This window comes from Mixophyes fleayi, chromosome 3 (assembly GCF_038048845.1).
Source record: "Mixophyes fleayi isolate aMixFle1 chromosome 3, aMixFle1.hap1, whole genome shotgun sequence".
NCBI classification, from domain to species: Eukaryota; Metazoa; Chordata; class Amphibia; order Anura; family Limnodynastidae; genus Mixophyes; species Mixophyes fleayi.
The window spans coordinates 84,010,140-84,023,898 of NC_134404.1; the positions used below are offsets into that span (position 1 = coordinate 84,010,140).

Genomic DNA, 13,759 nt, shown 5'->3' on the forward strand with positions numbered 1-13,759 from the left:
GAATACCCCCACAATGACTGTCACTTTCTCAGATATCTTGCAATGTTTGTATACTTATGTTCTATTTTTTTTTTTTTTTTTTTATTATTATAGGTGTCTGTAAGACAATGGAAATGAAAGGTAAACGTTACTCTTCTAACTAACCTTGTTTGATTTTCGTTAAATCACTAAATAGTTTCCTTGTTTGATCTACACGGTGGTTTAGATTTGGCTATCTTTTCCCACACAGACTGTTTGGAGAAAATATTAATATGGTCGCTATTTGTATTGCACAGATACAGCTAGTAGCATAATTTTACGAACCTCCTCTCAATTACCCGACCCCCCCCCCCCCCCCACCCCTCCCAGAGACTAGGTGAGCCCAGTAAAAACAGCTGCATGGAACAGCCCCCAGAACCCTCAGCAAGAGGAAGGATAAGGTTAAGTTATTTAGTAGGAAGGTGTTAGTCAAGTGTGTAAATTACATTCGGTACTAAAACTTAACTCTCTATAAAGTACATTTTTACAAAATGCAAAGTGTTCTATCAGCAATTAATTTCTACTGCAGAACTGAGTTGCAGCTTCCTGTTCTTTGTATGTGTTGATGGAATGGGAGGTGAAAATGTAAAGCTGGATACACACTGAAGAATTTTTCTGACCGACGTGCTATCTCAAACGATTATACATACGTCTGAAGGTCCGATCAGTCTGGCGATTCACTCATACACACTGACACGATTTACCTTCAGATCTGTGTTCTTCATCTGGTCCTTTATCTGGTCCACTAGTCCGGAGAATGACAGCACAATATTCATTCATTCACTACTGTCACACTGATTAAAACCACCTTGTTACAGCTATCCACATGTACTAACGAATTTCGTTAGCTTCTGTGACTCTGAAGCGAAATATTCTGTCTCAGAACGAACAAATTAATTATTCCTTCTACAGCACTCTCTATATTTATTCACTCTGACATTCATCGCTAGCATCAGCTGAAAAGAGCCCGACTCTGTAAACTCTATGGAGTTTGCCAGCATGAGTGTATACACACTACATGATCGTTAGGTGATTGATCGGAAAATATTGAACAGTACGACCAACCAAATGAGGCGACAATCGGCCATTAGGGCAGAATTTCAACAATCGTGTCGCTACACACACTCGCCTGACTTTCAAACGAGCGGTCGTATGTCGGCTGATTGAGCTGATTATTGGTCAAAGACCCTGTAGTGTGTACCCAGCTTATCAAAGGAACTGGCTGAAATGTGGAGTGTTTCTGTTTACAGGATATGACTATAAAATGATCTTCTTTTGTACAATTAGATGGCAATAGTGAATATAACCCAAACGCTGGCACAAATTACCCTCCTGCAATGAACCCAGGTGCGGGACATATGGCTCCAGGTTACCCACCTCCAGGTATGCCTGGATCTTATGGATATGCACAACTACCGCAAGGATCATACCAACGTAAGTTGTTCATACAGAGATTTTCAGGATCTTTTTTTGTTGGTTTGTTTTTTTTACATTTGTTGCTGAAAATTTCAGTGCGACTAGTTTCATGGCGGAACTGACCTTTTAATACAGGTGCAAATTTTTGGTGATACAATATTTTTCTACTCTTGCTTTGCCATTCCGCAGTGTAGTTGTAAATTTGCATTTTGTAGATTTTATAAACTATAAATAGAGGTGAGATGATGGCCACAAATTCATTCTGCTGTGTTTTGAAGTAGGTTTAAGACCAAATTCTGGAGGAATGAGCTGCATGTTTTCTGGAACGAATATGGAAATTTCACTTGTCTTGTTAACATGAATAACTTTAAAACATAGTACACGAGTTTCAGAAAATAGGATTAATCTGATTGGACTTTTGCGGTTACGTTGTGCACAATGGACAGTCATATTTGAAGACTTGTACTAAATGAAACAAGTTAGGGAGTGTTTAAAGCAGCTTGGGAAATATATGCAAATTGTAAATCTTTGTTTCTGGGACATAGGCCTAGTTACTGATGCATAACATTTAATATTATTTTTAGAACTGTTACTATGTTGATGTTGTGTGATATGTTGCCTACTCATATTTCATTTATCTGAAAATAAGATACCAAGCTATGTGAAAGACTTGACGTGTTTAATACTCTGAAACAGGCCCTTATTTTGAACTACAAGTTACTCAAAGCCAAAAAAATAACTGGAGTGCTCTTTAAACCAAGTTGGATTTTCACATTTTCCAACTTGTATTATCCTACTTAACTATAAAATTAGTTTTCAGGTGTATACTCACTTGCTCAGTGCGTGTGCAGATGGTGCACTTGGGGTACACTTCCCTATAGAGGAAGGGGCTTTTTACTCTTTCAGCCATGGAGCCATAAAGTCTCCTAGGGAGCACAGAGCTTTAGGCCCCCCTTCTGCAAGGTATGTGTGAGGTGGGGAGGTGGGGGGGGAGCACATGTTGCCCCAAGGTTTTCACTATACCAGTCCTCTCCATTTGAGTGAGGGTCATTAATCCAAAATTTCTGGGGGGTTTTGAGGTATGCCACTGGAATAAGAGTGGAAGCTCCTACACTGTGTGTGTGTGTGTGTGTGTGTGTGTGTGTGTGTGTGTGTGTGTGTGTGTTTGGTTTGAGTGGAGACAAGAAAAGCTACTGGTGGAACAATTTCTTGTACTGTGATTGAAAGCCCTGGAGAAGGGAGTGTTAATAATGCTGATAGTTGAACTTTTGGAAATTGACATATGTGGAGAGGACTTCATTGGGTTTCATCATATATTATGCTTGTTTATCTTGGACCTTTAATTATATTCAATAATACTGGTCATTCATTATATATTTGGACAATAGTTCCATTATAGTAAACAACGTATTTGTTTCTCGGACATTTAATTCCATTGATTAATATGGGTCATCTATTACTCTACACCAGTGTTTCCCAAACCCAGTCCTGAAGTACCCCTAACAGTGCAGGTTTTCCAGGTCACAAGTGAGATAATTAGTACCACCTGTGGAGCTTTCAAAATGTGTCCGTAATGAATACATCTGTGATCTAGCAAGGGGATATGGAAACAAGCCCTGTTAGGTGTATCTGTGGACTGAGTTAGGGGAACAATGATCTACACTATTGGAAATTTGATCCATTATAGTATACATAACTCGTGTTGTAGTGTATTTGGTTTATTAGAGACCTATGAAATACCTTGTGTATTAAGAAGGCTATTGCAGTTTCTTGTACAATTTCAAAATGGTTGATAGATGTTAGCTACTGCCACCCTTTCGATACTCCTGTACACTTCCACATGGCACATATTGGCTCTCCAAGCCCCACAAAAATGTTCTGCTTTAATATAGCTCAAATAGTGCTTTTTGCTATAGTTTTGAGGCATGAGCCTTTAGATGAAGGCAAGCCATCTTAAAGTGAAACTGATCAATAGCTGACAACTGTAATAGCGTACTCTTCACAGATATTTCCTGGGGGGTTGTATGGATGCAGCTGTTGGAGTACATTCCAAGGCTATATCTAGGGTTATGCATTGACTAAGTGATGTGGTTTTACTGGCTAATGACTTTAAGAATACTCATTATAGGCAGCTTACCTTTCACTGCGTTGAAATTAAAACCTAATTGCATTGCTATCTGTATCCATTAGCTCTGTTCAACAAGAGTGTATCTTTAAGCCCCAAACATTTCCTCCTTCCCTCTCCTGTTCTTCCACCTCTTCGTATCACAAGCTAATGTAAGGGAATTATTAAAAGTATCTTCTACAGTAAATGGAGACTTTGTAAGATGGCTAATATTTGACATATAGGAACAGGCAGAAGGGTGGTGTATACAAAAGCATAAAGTGACAGCACAAATAGTCTAATAACTTGAAATCCCACGTGCTGCTATAGGTAGACTCTTGAGTTCTTCTTGAAGTAAAAGGAAAAGACCTTTGGCGCAAAGTAGGTATTATTAATTTCAATGTGAATATAAATAGTCCCATCATCAACTGTTTATTTTTTTACCAGTAATTCCGCAGCGCTGTACAGAGAACTCGCATCAGTCCCTGTCCCACCGGGGCTTAGTCTAAATTTCCTAACACACACACACACACACACACAGCAACCAATTAACCCACTGGCATGGTGGTTTTTTTTTTGTTTTGCGTGTGGGAGGAAACCAGAGCACCAGGAGGAAACCAACGCAAACACGGGGAGAACATACAAACTCCACACAGATAAGGCCATGGTCAGGAATTGAACTCATAACCCCAGTGCTAGGAGGCAAAAGTGCTAACCACTGTGCTGCCCAATCATGAACATATACATAGGGATAGGAAAAATAGAAATGAAAAATGGAGATAAGAATGAGATCAATAAAATGATGCAAAGAAACAATCTGTTTGTTCAGAATGGAGGGGGGGGGGGGGTGTTGGTTGATATAGGAGAACACTATTCAACGTTCTATTCATTATCCTCGGATAAGACAACTCAGGGCTATTCATTAAGTGTTGTTGAATCTACACAGCAGATCTCTTGTCTCTCAAGTGCCTTCAGAGGAAATGGTCTTCCAGGCAAACTTTGTTTTCTTTTTGTAGTCTTAAGTGTTTAATGGTTTTATTTTAACTAAATGTTCTGTTTGTTCAATTTGTAAGCTAGTTTAAATCGGTCAGAGCTATGATAAGTGTCATGAAAAAATTGGTGCTCAGTTATCCACTATTACGTTTGCTTAATTTTCATGGGGGGAGGTGTGTATTTTTTTTGTTTTTTTCACTAATGTCAAATTGTATAAAAGTTATTTAACTTTTTAAAATTTCAGTAAGAATAGGGTTCACTAAAATGCTAAGGGGTAAATGTATGAACATGCGGGTTCTTCAACACCCGCGTGTTCGGCGATTAAATTTCAAGCGGCGCTGCATTGTAAAGGGAAGTTTCCCTTTACAATGCAGCGCCGCTTGAAATTTAATCGCTGAACACACGGGTGTTGAAGAACCCGCATGTTCATACATTTACCCCCAGATCTTTAAAAGGTAATTTGCTGTCATTTACCTGATGGTCATGGATTTTCTCTGGTGCCGATTAGATTTTTTTATTTTTTTTTTGCTGGAAAATTAAAACCACATGAAGGTAAACGACACTGCTTAAGTGTTGAGGGGATTTGGTAACCCGTGTAGTAGGGACTATAGACATTGGATACACTCTGACACGTTTGTGGCGAACTATAAATGGTACAAGAAATTTACTCTAATTGAATTCAGCAGCCCCACCGGGTCAGCCTAACTATGGTCCATATGGAGGAGGACCCCCTGTTCAAAACCAGCCAATGGTGCCAGGTGGCCCACCATCTGCATGGATGCCCGCACCTCCACAAAACCCAAACTGCCCACCAGGATTGGAATATCTGTGTCAGGTAACTTATTTACTGTAAAATAGAACATTTTTTTTTATTTATTTTTTTTAACCTTTTTTTTTTGGATGATTCTAGGTCTTTAAAACATAATTCTTATTACTACCCTTTTTGCAAGTGTTATATATTTAATTATAGGAACTCTGAGGTTGGGGTGGGGGGGGGGTGATTTGTGCTCATGCATAGAGACTTCATGCTATACAGCATTCTAATTTAAGCACAGGGCTCTTTTATCTTGTAACAAAGGGCAGTATTTGTTATAACAAGTATTTTCCAGTTGATGAAGGCAATGATGTCACTTTAGTAAATGTTGAAGAGTGTGCTAGATATCATTGCTTTGGGAATATTGAATCCGACTATTCTGAGGAAACTCTTAACATGCATCCAGATCTGGTACTGGAAAACTACTGCTACTAAATCTCCCTCCCCAAAGTAACCTTTATTCCCATTTTTACTCTAACCAGCCTCTTCAAAACTTCAAAATGTCCCCAATAACCACTTCATAAAAAAAAAAAAAAAAATATGTTTTATAGTTGTAGCTTACACTACTCATTTAATGATTGTGTATCCTTATGTTTTTGGCAGATAGATCAACTTCTTGTTCATCAACAAGTGGAGCTACTAGAAGGTATATTATAATACATTGTATTGTCATTATTCACAGGGGAGGGCTGGCAAAGTTTAGCCTGGGGGACAAGACTCAACTCAGTAGCCTATTAGGATCATTTTAAAGGAAAATAAATGCAGGTGACCCACCCCAAGGTAGTCTACTATGGGACCGGCCCCAGGGGCGCACAGAGGATTGTCGGGGGGGGGGTTTCATGCGCAGCAGCTCTGTTTCATCAGCTCTGTCCTATACAGCAGCTGCGGCGCTGTCTAAGAAGTGTCCGCGGCGGTGCTGTATAGACTACAACACCGCCGCGGACGCTTCTTTGACAGCGCCGCGGCTGCTGTATAGGACAGTCGCCACTTAGTTAGCGCAGGGGGGGTTTTCTAGAGACTCAGAAACCCCCCCTGCGTGCGCCACTGGGCCCAGGGGGACAGATGCTTCCCTGCGCCCAGCCTGCCCCTGATTATTCATGGGCTAATGCAGACAATTTGAGATTGTTTGACAAACAGAACCCCAGAGAGAAGCTGCTGCATGTAGTCTAATGTAATCTAATGATATAAATAATTTCAGGACAGCTTCTCAAACAATTATTTATATCAATAGACATTCCATATTTATTCCCACAGTAAAATATCTCCTAATAAAATCAAGGATGTAAATTCTTTGCGAAGCTGTCCTGAAATTATTTATATTAGTAAAGATGTTATAATTATAGTTCAATGACATATACTTGACGGAATAGCAGATTAAGTGTTGTAGAGCTGATTAATAAGATTGTTATAGGGCAGTTTGAATCTTCTCACATGTGTACAAACAATGTGTTCGTTACATTATGGACCCACCCCTTCTTAAGAAGTCACTCTGATAAACAGCGTAGAGGGAAGTGGGTCTCGTATGACAATCTGTTTTTGGTGCCGGATACTAAACGGAGACACTTGGAGGATTATTAGTGCTCCATTGTCATATGCCTTTGGATAGCTGGTACCTGTGAAATTTAAAACTTGTAATAAATATTGCTTTTAATGAAGCTACACAATGGAAGTATACCCGACTATTTGAATGTTGTAGATCTGTGCCTTTTTCCTGTGGAGATTGGGTATGTGTAGGGCAGTGATGGCTAACCTGTGACACTCCAGTTATTGTGGAACTACAAACCCCAGCATGCTTACAGTAGGTAACTAGCTGATAGCTGGAAGAGCATGCTGGGACTTGTAGTTTCACAACACCTGGAGTGTCACAGGTTAGCCATCACTGGTGTCGGGGAAGACAACCTACTTGATGCAAACATTACAAGCTGGACTAGCTCTATAGTTTTAAAAATGTATAGGTAAAGAGCTTATTGGGGGCAGAGGGGGTAACTTTTCTTTAGATACACATAGCAAGACAATCCTTTGGCAGGTGCTTGGAGATGAGCAGTGACATCTGTCAAAAAAAAATGTCTTATTGATATGTATATAATCTGGACATATAAAAGGAATAGAATTATCAATCGTTTTGGGTTTTATCTTTTAGCCCAATTTTATATGTAACTTTTTTTATTTTTTTTATTTTAAGCTTTGATTGGTTATGAGACCAATAACAAATATGAAATCAAGAACAGCATGGGCCAGAGAGTGTACTTTGCTGCCGAGCAAAATGATTGTTGTACTCGAAACTGCTGTGGAGCTAGTCGACCCTTTGTTCTTACTATTGTTGATAACTCTGGTCGTGAGATAATCCGGCTGGACCGACCCTTCAGATGTTCCTCATGCTGTTTCCCCTGCTGCCTACAGAAAGTAAGTGCAACCATTTGAGCATGTTTCAGAGTAGGGTATGTTCAGGGCCTGGTTAAGGCATACTTGCCGACTTTCTCCCATTGCTTTCCGGGAGATTCAGTGGAGGAGGTGGGCGTGCGGGGGGCGGGGATCCGAAATCGCGTCATTTTGGACCCGCCCCCCCCTTGACGCAATGACGCAAACTCGTCATTTTACAGTGGGGGGCGGGGCCAAATGCCGCGATTCCCGGAAAATCGCGGTATTGTGGCCCTATTTCTGTAAATGCGGGATTTTGCCATACTCCTCCGGGAGTCCGGGAGACTCCCCCAAAATGCGGGAGTCTCCCGGACATTCCGGGAGAGTTGGCAAGTATGGGTTAAGGGTTCCAGCCGCCCTGGGCAAATACTGCCGTAGCGCGCCCCCCCCATCCCATATAAGCATATGGGAATACTCCTGCAGCCTGATCAGCCTTTTGGTTGATCAGGCCCTGGGTATGTGGGGGTTTTTGGGTTTTTTTCTGAAAATGACCCAGTAAAGCATGTAGAAAAATTATTCTAATTATTTAATTTAACCCACCACCCCCAAGACAAATACTTCATATTTAAGATTATTTTTTTTTCCATAGCTTGAAGTGCAGGCTCCTCCTGGGACAACAATTGGCTATGTAACCCAGAACTGGCACCCATGTCTACCGAAGTTTACTATTCAGAATGAGAGAGAGGAAGATATCCTAAAAATCCAGGGCCCCTGCATACCATGTAGGTGCTGCTCAGATGTGAACTTTGAGGTATGTAATAACTGTTTGCAAGATGTCAAAGTCTAGGGTGGGTGGCATTAAGGAACTGCAAAAACTGCAATTTATATGAAAGTGATGCTAATAATATCAGTTTTCTCATCTCCCATCTTGACTACTGCACCCTCCTGCTATCTTGCGTTCCTGACACCCATATATTCACAATTCAATCCATCCTAAATGCTGTTGCAAAACTGATCTTTCTCACACCACTCCATATCTGCTGCACCAGTTTGCAAATCCCTACAATAGCTCCCTCTGTCCTCCAGAATCCAATTCAAATTACTCATTCTTGCCTACAAAGCCCTCAACAACTCTACTCCTGCATACATCTCACATCTCCTATCAAACTACTCTTCCTCCCGCCCTCTTAGATCTGCTTCTGACCTGCGCCTTGTCTCATTTCTGGCTGCCACCTCTCGCTCCCACCTACAAGACTTCTCTGTGCTGCTTCCCTGTTATGGAATTCCCTACCGTGCTCAATCAGACCACCTCCCCGATAATTCTATTCACACTAATGCAGTCTCGCAACTGTCCCATCTTGACTGAGACTCCTTTGCTCTTCTTGTTTCAGATGTTCCCTTCCACTTTGAATGTAAGCTCTCTAATGAGCAGGGTCATCCCTTTTGTTTTCATGTCTGCATTTATGTTGTCTACCTTGTATGTCCGTTTTATGTTTGTACTGTTTTCCCTACAGTATAGCTCTGCAGAGCGCTATGGCGCCTTACATCTAAAATAATAGTAATAATGATTGCTGGTCTTGTGAACCTTTTGAATACCCTCCTCTTTCCTCTCACTATTTAGCTGAAATCCCTTGACGAGAGCTCTGTGGTTGGGAGAATATCCAAGCAGTGGACTGGCATTGTCAAGGAAGCTTTTACTGATGCTGATAACTTTGGAGTCCAGTTCCCCATGGACCTTGATGTGAAGATGAAAGCTGTCATCCTTGGTGCCTGCTTCCTTATTGTAAGTTCTCACCTTTGTATTCAAATACATTGCTGACTTAACCAGGAATCTGTTTATATAATATACTTTTTTAAAAAGTTGCCATGAAAGTTCTCTGTATTGACCCCTAATGTATTTGTACATAGTAATCATATCTCCCCTTAGACGCCTCTTTTCTAAAGTAAAGTAAACATGCCTAAACTGGCTAACCTTTCCTCATAACTTAATGACTCCATAGTAAATATGTAAAAACTGTGAAATAAACACACCCGCATGCTATATATAGTGTATTAGGCTAGTAAAGTACTAAAGTTAGATTTGCAGAAATCATGGTATAAACCATGTAGTTTTTTTTTTTTTTTTTTTTTTTACTCCTGCCCTCCTCCCCTCCCGCAGTTTTCCATTACTGGGCAAAGTAAAAAATAAGGACTAAAACATGGATTTTTTTTTAATTGAAATATTTTATATAGTTCCATATACGCATTTCATTAGCTGAGAACACTTCTCACACCTCCTCCCAGACCAGGGCGGCCAACTGAAAGTAGATGCTAACCATGCTTCATGCTTAAAAAAAAATTCATATTGGCCACATTACAAACAATGCAAAGGTATTGTAAAATTGTATTCCAATTACTTGACTAGTGTGTCCTCAAAAGGCTGTATCTTTCCTGTCAGCTGACCGAATAGGATGTTTGCAATTCTTTACTTTTGGCACCTTGAGACTTTCCTGTCAAACAGGAATGAATAAATTAAATTGTTTGACACTATTGCCCTAGACGATCAATAATGGAATACACTTTATAGTTTCCATCCTGTCCGTTCTTCTTTGCTTCAAAATAATTCCTCTTTTTGATGTTCTGTATCTGAATGGATAAACGCCATATTCCACATGATGGCTACTTCAACTACCAAGTATATTGCTCAACCTTTTTAAGATTAACACTATCAGTATGGTTGGAATGGTGGTACAGTGTACTAACTGCTATACTGAAAAAGTAATTTAGAATGTCTTCTAAGCCCTGTGTGAATGAATATTCATCATGAACCCAGCACTCGTGTAGCCTTCATCTCATTCTTCAGAGTAATAGTGAACAACGTGAGCTCCCATTTGGCTCTGGGATTGTGAGAATTCTGAACAGTAATGGAATGTGTTAACCAGTAGGATAAGGCTGTCCAGCTCTGAAATCTGGGGTCATCTCATATAATGCTCATGCATCAAGAAAATGTAAAGATTTGTATAATACCCTAATGCATAAAAGTGACTGGTTATCTGCAATTCAGAATTTTGTAAGTGTATTGCCAACTGCTGCCTGGATCACATCTTAAACCCTAACTTCAAACGTCAACCCAGTTCATTGGATTGTGATGACATCCAGTAAAATGACTAAATGTCAAAGTAGAATACTTTCACATGAAAACTGCTGCTAAATGTCTAATTTTGTCTCCCACAGGACTTCATGTTTTTCGAACAGAGCGGAAATAAGAATTAGAGTCTACGTCTGCATCTTTGAGCACAACAAGTTTCAACAGCCATTTATATTATGATTTTTTTTTATTTTTTTTTGCTTTAAAAAAAAGCTGTTTTACAAATTTCAATTAACATTTTTTAAAAAATTTTTTTATCGTGGGTGAAAAATGTGAATTTAGTAATTTTTATGTTTTTATATAAACATACAGTTAAATTTTTATATAACAATACACTATAGACTAGATTGTGAATGGTTAGTTTATGTTTATCTTATTTTAAATTGTTCCTCCTTTGGCTCCAGTTTGGTTATAGCATATACCTCTGCTCCATAATAATCTTCTACCATTACTGCGAATGTTGGCCTGGAGAGGGAAACTTATGGCCAGGGACCAAAGTAGGTGACTTAAGGCAAGAGGTACACTTTAAAGAGTAGAGTAGCCATGTAACCAGGGCTTGGGCTACCATTAGGTGCCAATGGTTAGAATGAATGAGTGGCATAATGTCATTAACCCAGTGATTGTAATACCCCCACACAGATCCATGGCTGCTGACATGAAGGAGAAGTAGTCAAAAGCTATTTGCATGTGAAGCTGCTGGTAATGTGGTGCTTGGCTATGATGTCATGGGCAAGAATCACACTCCCAGGACGAGAGGGTGCTGTCCCCACCGCTCGTCTGCTGTGGCAAGCAGCAGGAGGTGGGGGCACAACGGAAGAGGTCACTGCTTCCAATGTGTGTGGTGGAAGAACACTCGTATGTAGAAATGAACATCTGCTTTCCAGTGCTCGTCGTTGGCTGTTTTAGAGCAATTGTTACCAGTATAGTCATAGCTTTCAGCTGTAATTGGGTGCATACATTTCTGTTTGTAACATGAATTGTTTTTAATTTGCACTGATCATGTCCCAGGAACTTTTTGTTTACAGGTTTTTCACATTTCTTATTTGCATCATGCATCCTTTTAAATATGCAACAAGCTAGGTAGTTGCATTTAAGAAAAAACACTACCTGAAGAATATTAAAAAAAAAAACATTTAATGAATGTAAAGCTTGAGACAAGGGCATTAAATAATACATGTAGTTTCCTAGGAGCATTGTGCCAAAATATTAATGTAATGTACACTTTTCTCTTTTTTTTTTTTACTGGCTATTGTTTAAAACACAATCATTGATTAGACCTTTCTAAAGAGTTAGTGGAAGGCCTTTCAATTCAGGTTTCTCAGTTATCCTACCTATGAATATAGTGTTTGCATTCCGCTCTTTTTGAGAAAAGCATTTTTTAAAGGATTTGTATAACCTCTGTTATTAGTAGAAGAGATAATTTGCCTTTTTTTAATACAGTTGGACAAATGTGTAGATTACATACATGGACTTTCAAAAGCCACTACAAGACAACATGCAGTGGGTATTTTCTTGGTTTGTTCTGTTTCAGTGTCATTGTTACATCTTCTAGATGTGATCTCTTTAGAGTGAATGCTGGTTTTGTTTTTGCAATTACACCACTGATTTGTACAGTAACCAATGTAGTGATCTTGTCTCTTGCTATGCTTTTTGAGTTAAAATCCTGTAATTTTAAGTTTATTTTGACTTGTCATATTCTAAGCATAAGCAATGACATTTAAAAATCATGCTTATACTAGCATCTAATATTACCCGTACGTAGTACAGATAATCAAGTTCAACATTTGTCCTTTATGTATAGTTTTTAGAATTCAGAAACATTGTACTTAAATGTTTTTTAATTTTTTTTATAAGCTATAAATCATATTACACCATTTTTTGTATTTTTAAATAACTTATGATAAAGATGACAGACTGTAGAAAAGAAATATACACCACTGTACTTGACAGTTTTCTTCCTTCCATAGTTTTCAAAAGCTGTTTTCACAAAACTTTTTTATTTTGTTCACGTTTTATAGCTGTTGTGTTTTTTTTTTTTTTTTTTTTTTATTATTCTTTGTGGAAAATGAACTATTTCTAAATATCCTACTTTGCATCTGGTATAATGTAAATAATGAAAGATCATTCAGCACACTTTTAGTAAGATGGTGTAAATCACCTTGGGTCTTTTAAACTAGATTTTATAACCAATAAAGTGCCTGGTTAATGAACATTATGTGCTTACTGAATTCAACAACAAATGATTTTATATTCTACATATAACTGTGGTTTCTTATGATTGTAATACATATATATGCAAGCTATGTATTCTCCTGTATTGAGAAAATAAATGTGCATTCTCAGACTTGTTGTTTTTTTTAAATTGTATACATGTGTGTATCATTTAGAGAACAGATTGGTAGCACTATTTAAAACTTTATTGAATTTAGAACAAATATACAGCGTTTCTTGTGCTATATTTATAATTCTTCCATAGCCTTTAAATATTCTGTTATGAATCAGATGTACTATAGTTTAATGCGGTGGTAGTCATTTTACAGATTACCACAATTCTGACAGCTACTATAAGAATGGACCAGAGATGTAGGGTTTCAGTGCACAGAAGAGTGACACAACACTCTAAATAGTAATGATCAATCTCATTCCCAATTGTAAGGCGCTACAGAACTTGCTGGCACTAAATAAATGTTGATTACCATACATGTCTGCCCTCGTTCCATCCAGATGACTATTTATTCCAGATGCTCTAAAGTGTGATAATGGACTTCATGGGCACCTTACTTAAACAAGTAAGAGACATTAAAAAAATGTGAATTGTGAACTGCTGAATGCAAATGAGCTACTCTAGGAAACTATTTAAAGTCACATCACATCAGTTGTTACTTATGTTATGAGTAAAAACAATCAGTTCTGCTGCAGGGAGAACTGT

At 38.7% G+C, this 13,759-nt stretch overlaps 1 protein-coding gene across 4 annotated transcripts in view; it reads left to right on the forward strand.

Moving 5' to 3' along the window:
• Positions 1-13,174, forward strand: part of LOC142143777 (phospholipid scramblase 1-like) — a 35,321-nt gene extending 22,147 nt beyond the window's left edge. For 3 of the 4 annotated variants that reach the window (XM_075201915.1, XM_075201917.1, XM_075201914.1), the window contains 8 exons: positions 94-120; positions 1,306-1,452; positions 5,215-5,366; positions 5,949-5,991; positions 7,528-7,748; positions 8,353-8,514; positions 9,325-9,486; positions 10,917-13,174. In XM_075201915.1, coding sequence (XP_075058016.1) covers positions 108-120; positions 1,306-1,452; positions 5,215-5,366; positions 5,949-5,991; positions 7,528-7,748; positions 8,353-8,514; positions 9,325-9,486; positions 10,917-10,955 — 939 coding nt within the window. In that variant the 5' untranslated portion in view covers positions 94-107 and the 3' untranslated portion in view covers positions 10,956-13,174. The remainder of the gene's footprint in view (positions 1-93; positions 121-1,305; positions 1,453-5,214; positions 5,367-5,948; positions 5,992-7,527; positions 7,749-8,352; positions 8,515-9,324; positions 9,487-10,916) is intronic. The other variant, XM_075201916.1, reaches the window with a different exon arrangement.
• Positions 13,175-13,759: the final 585 nt, after the last annotated feature.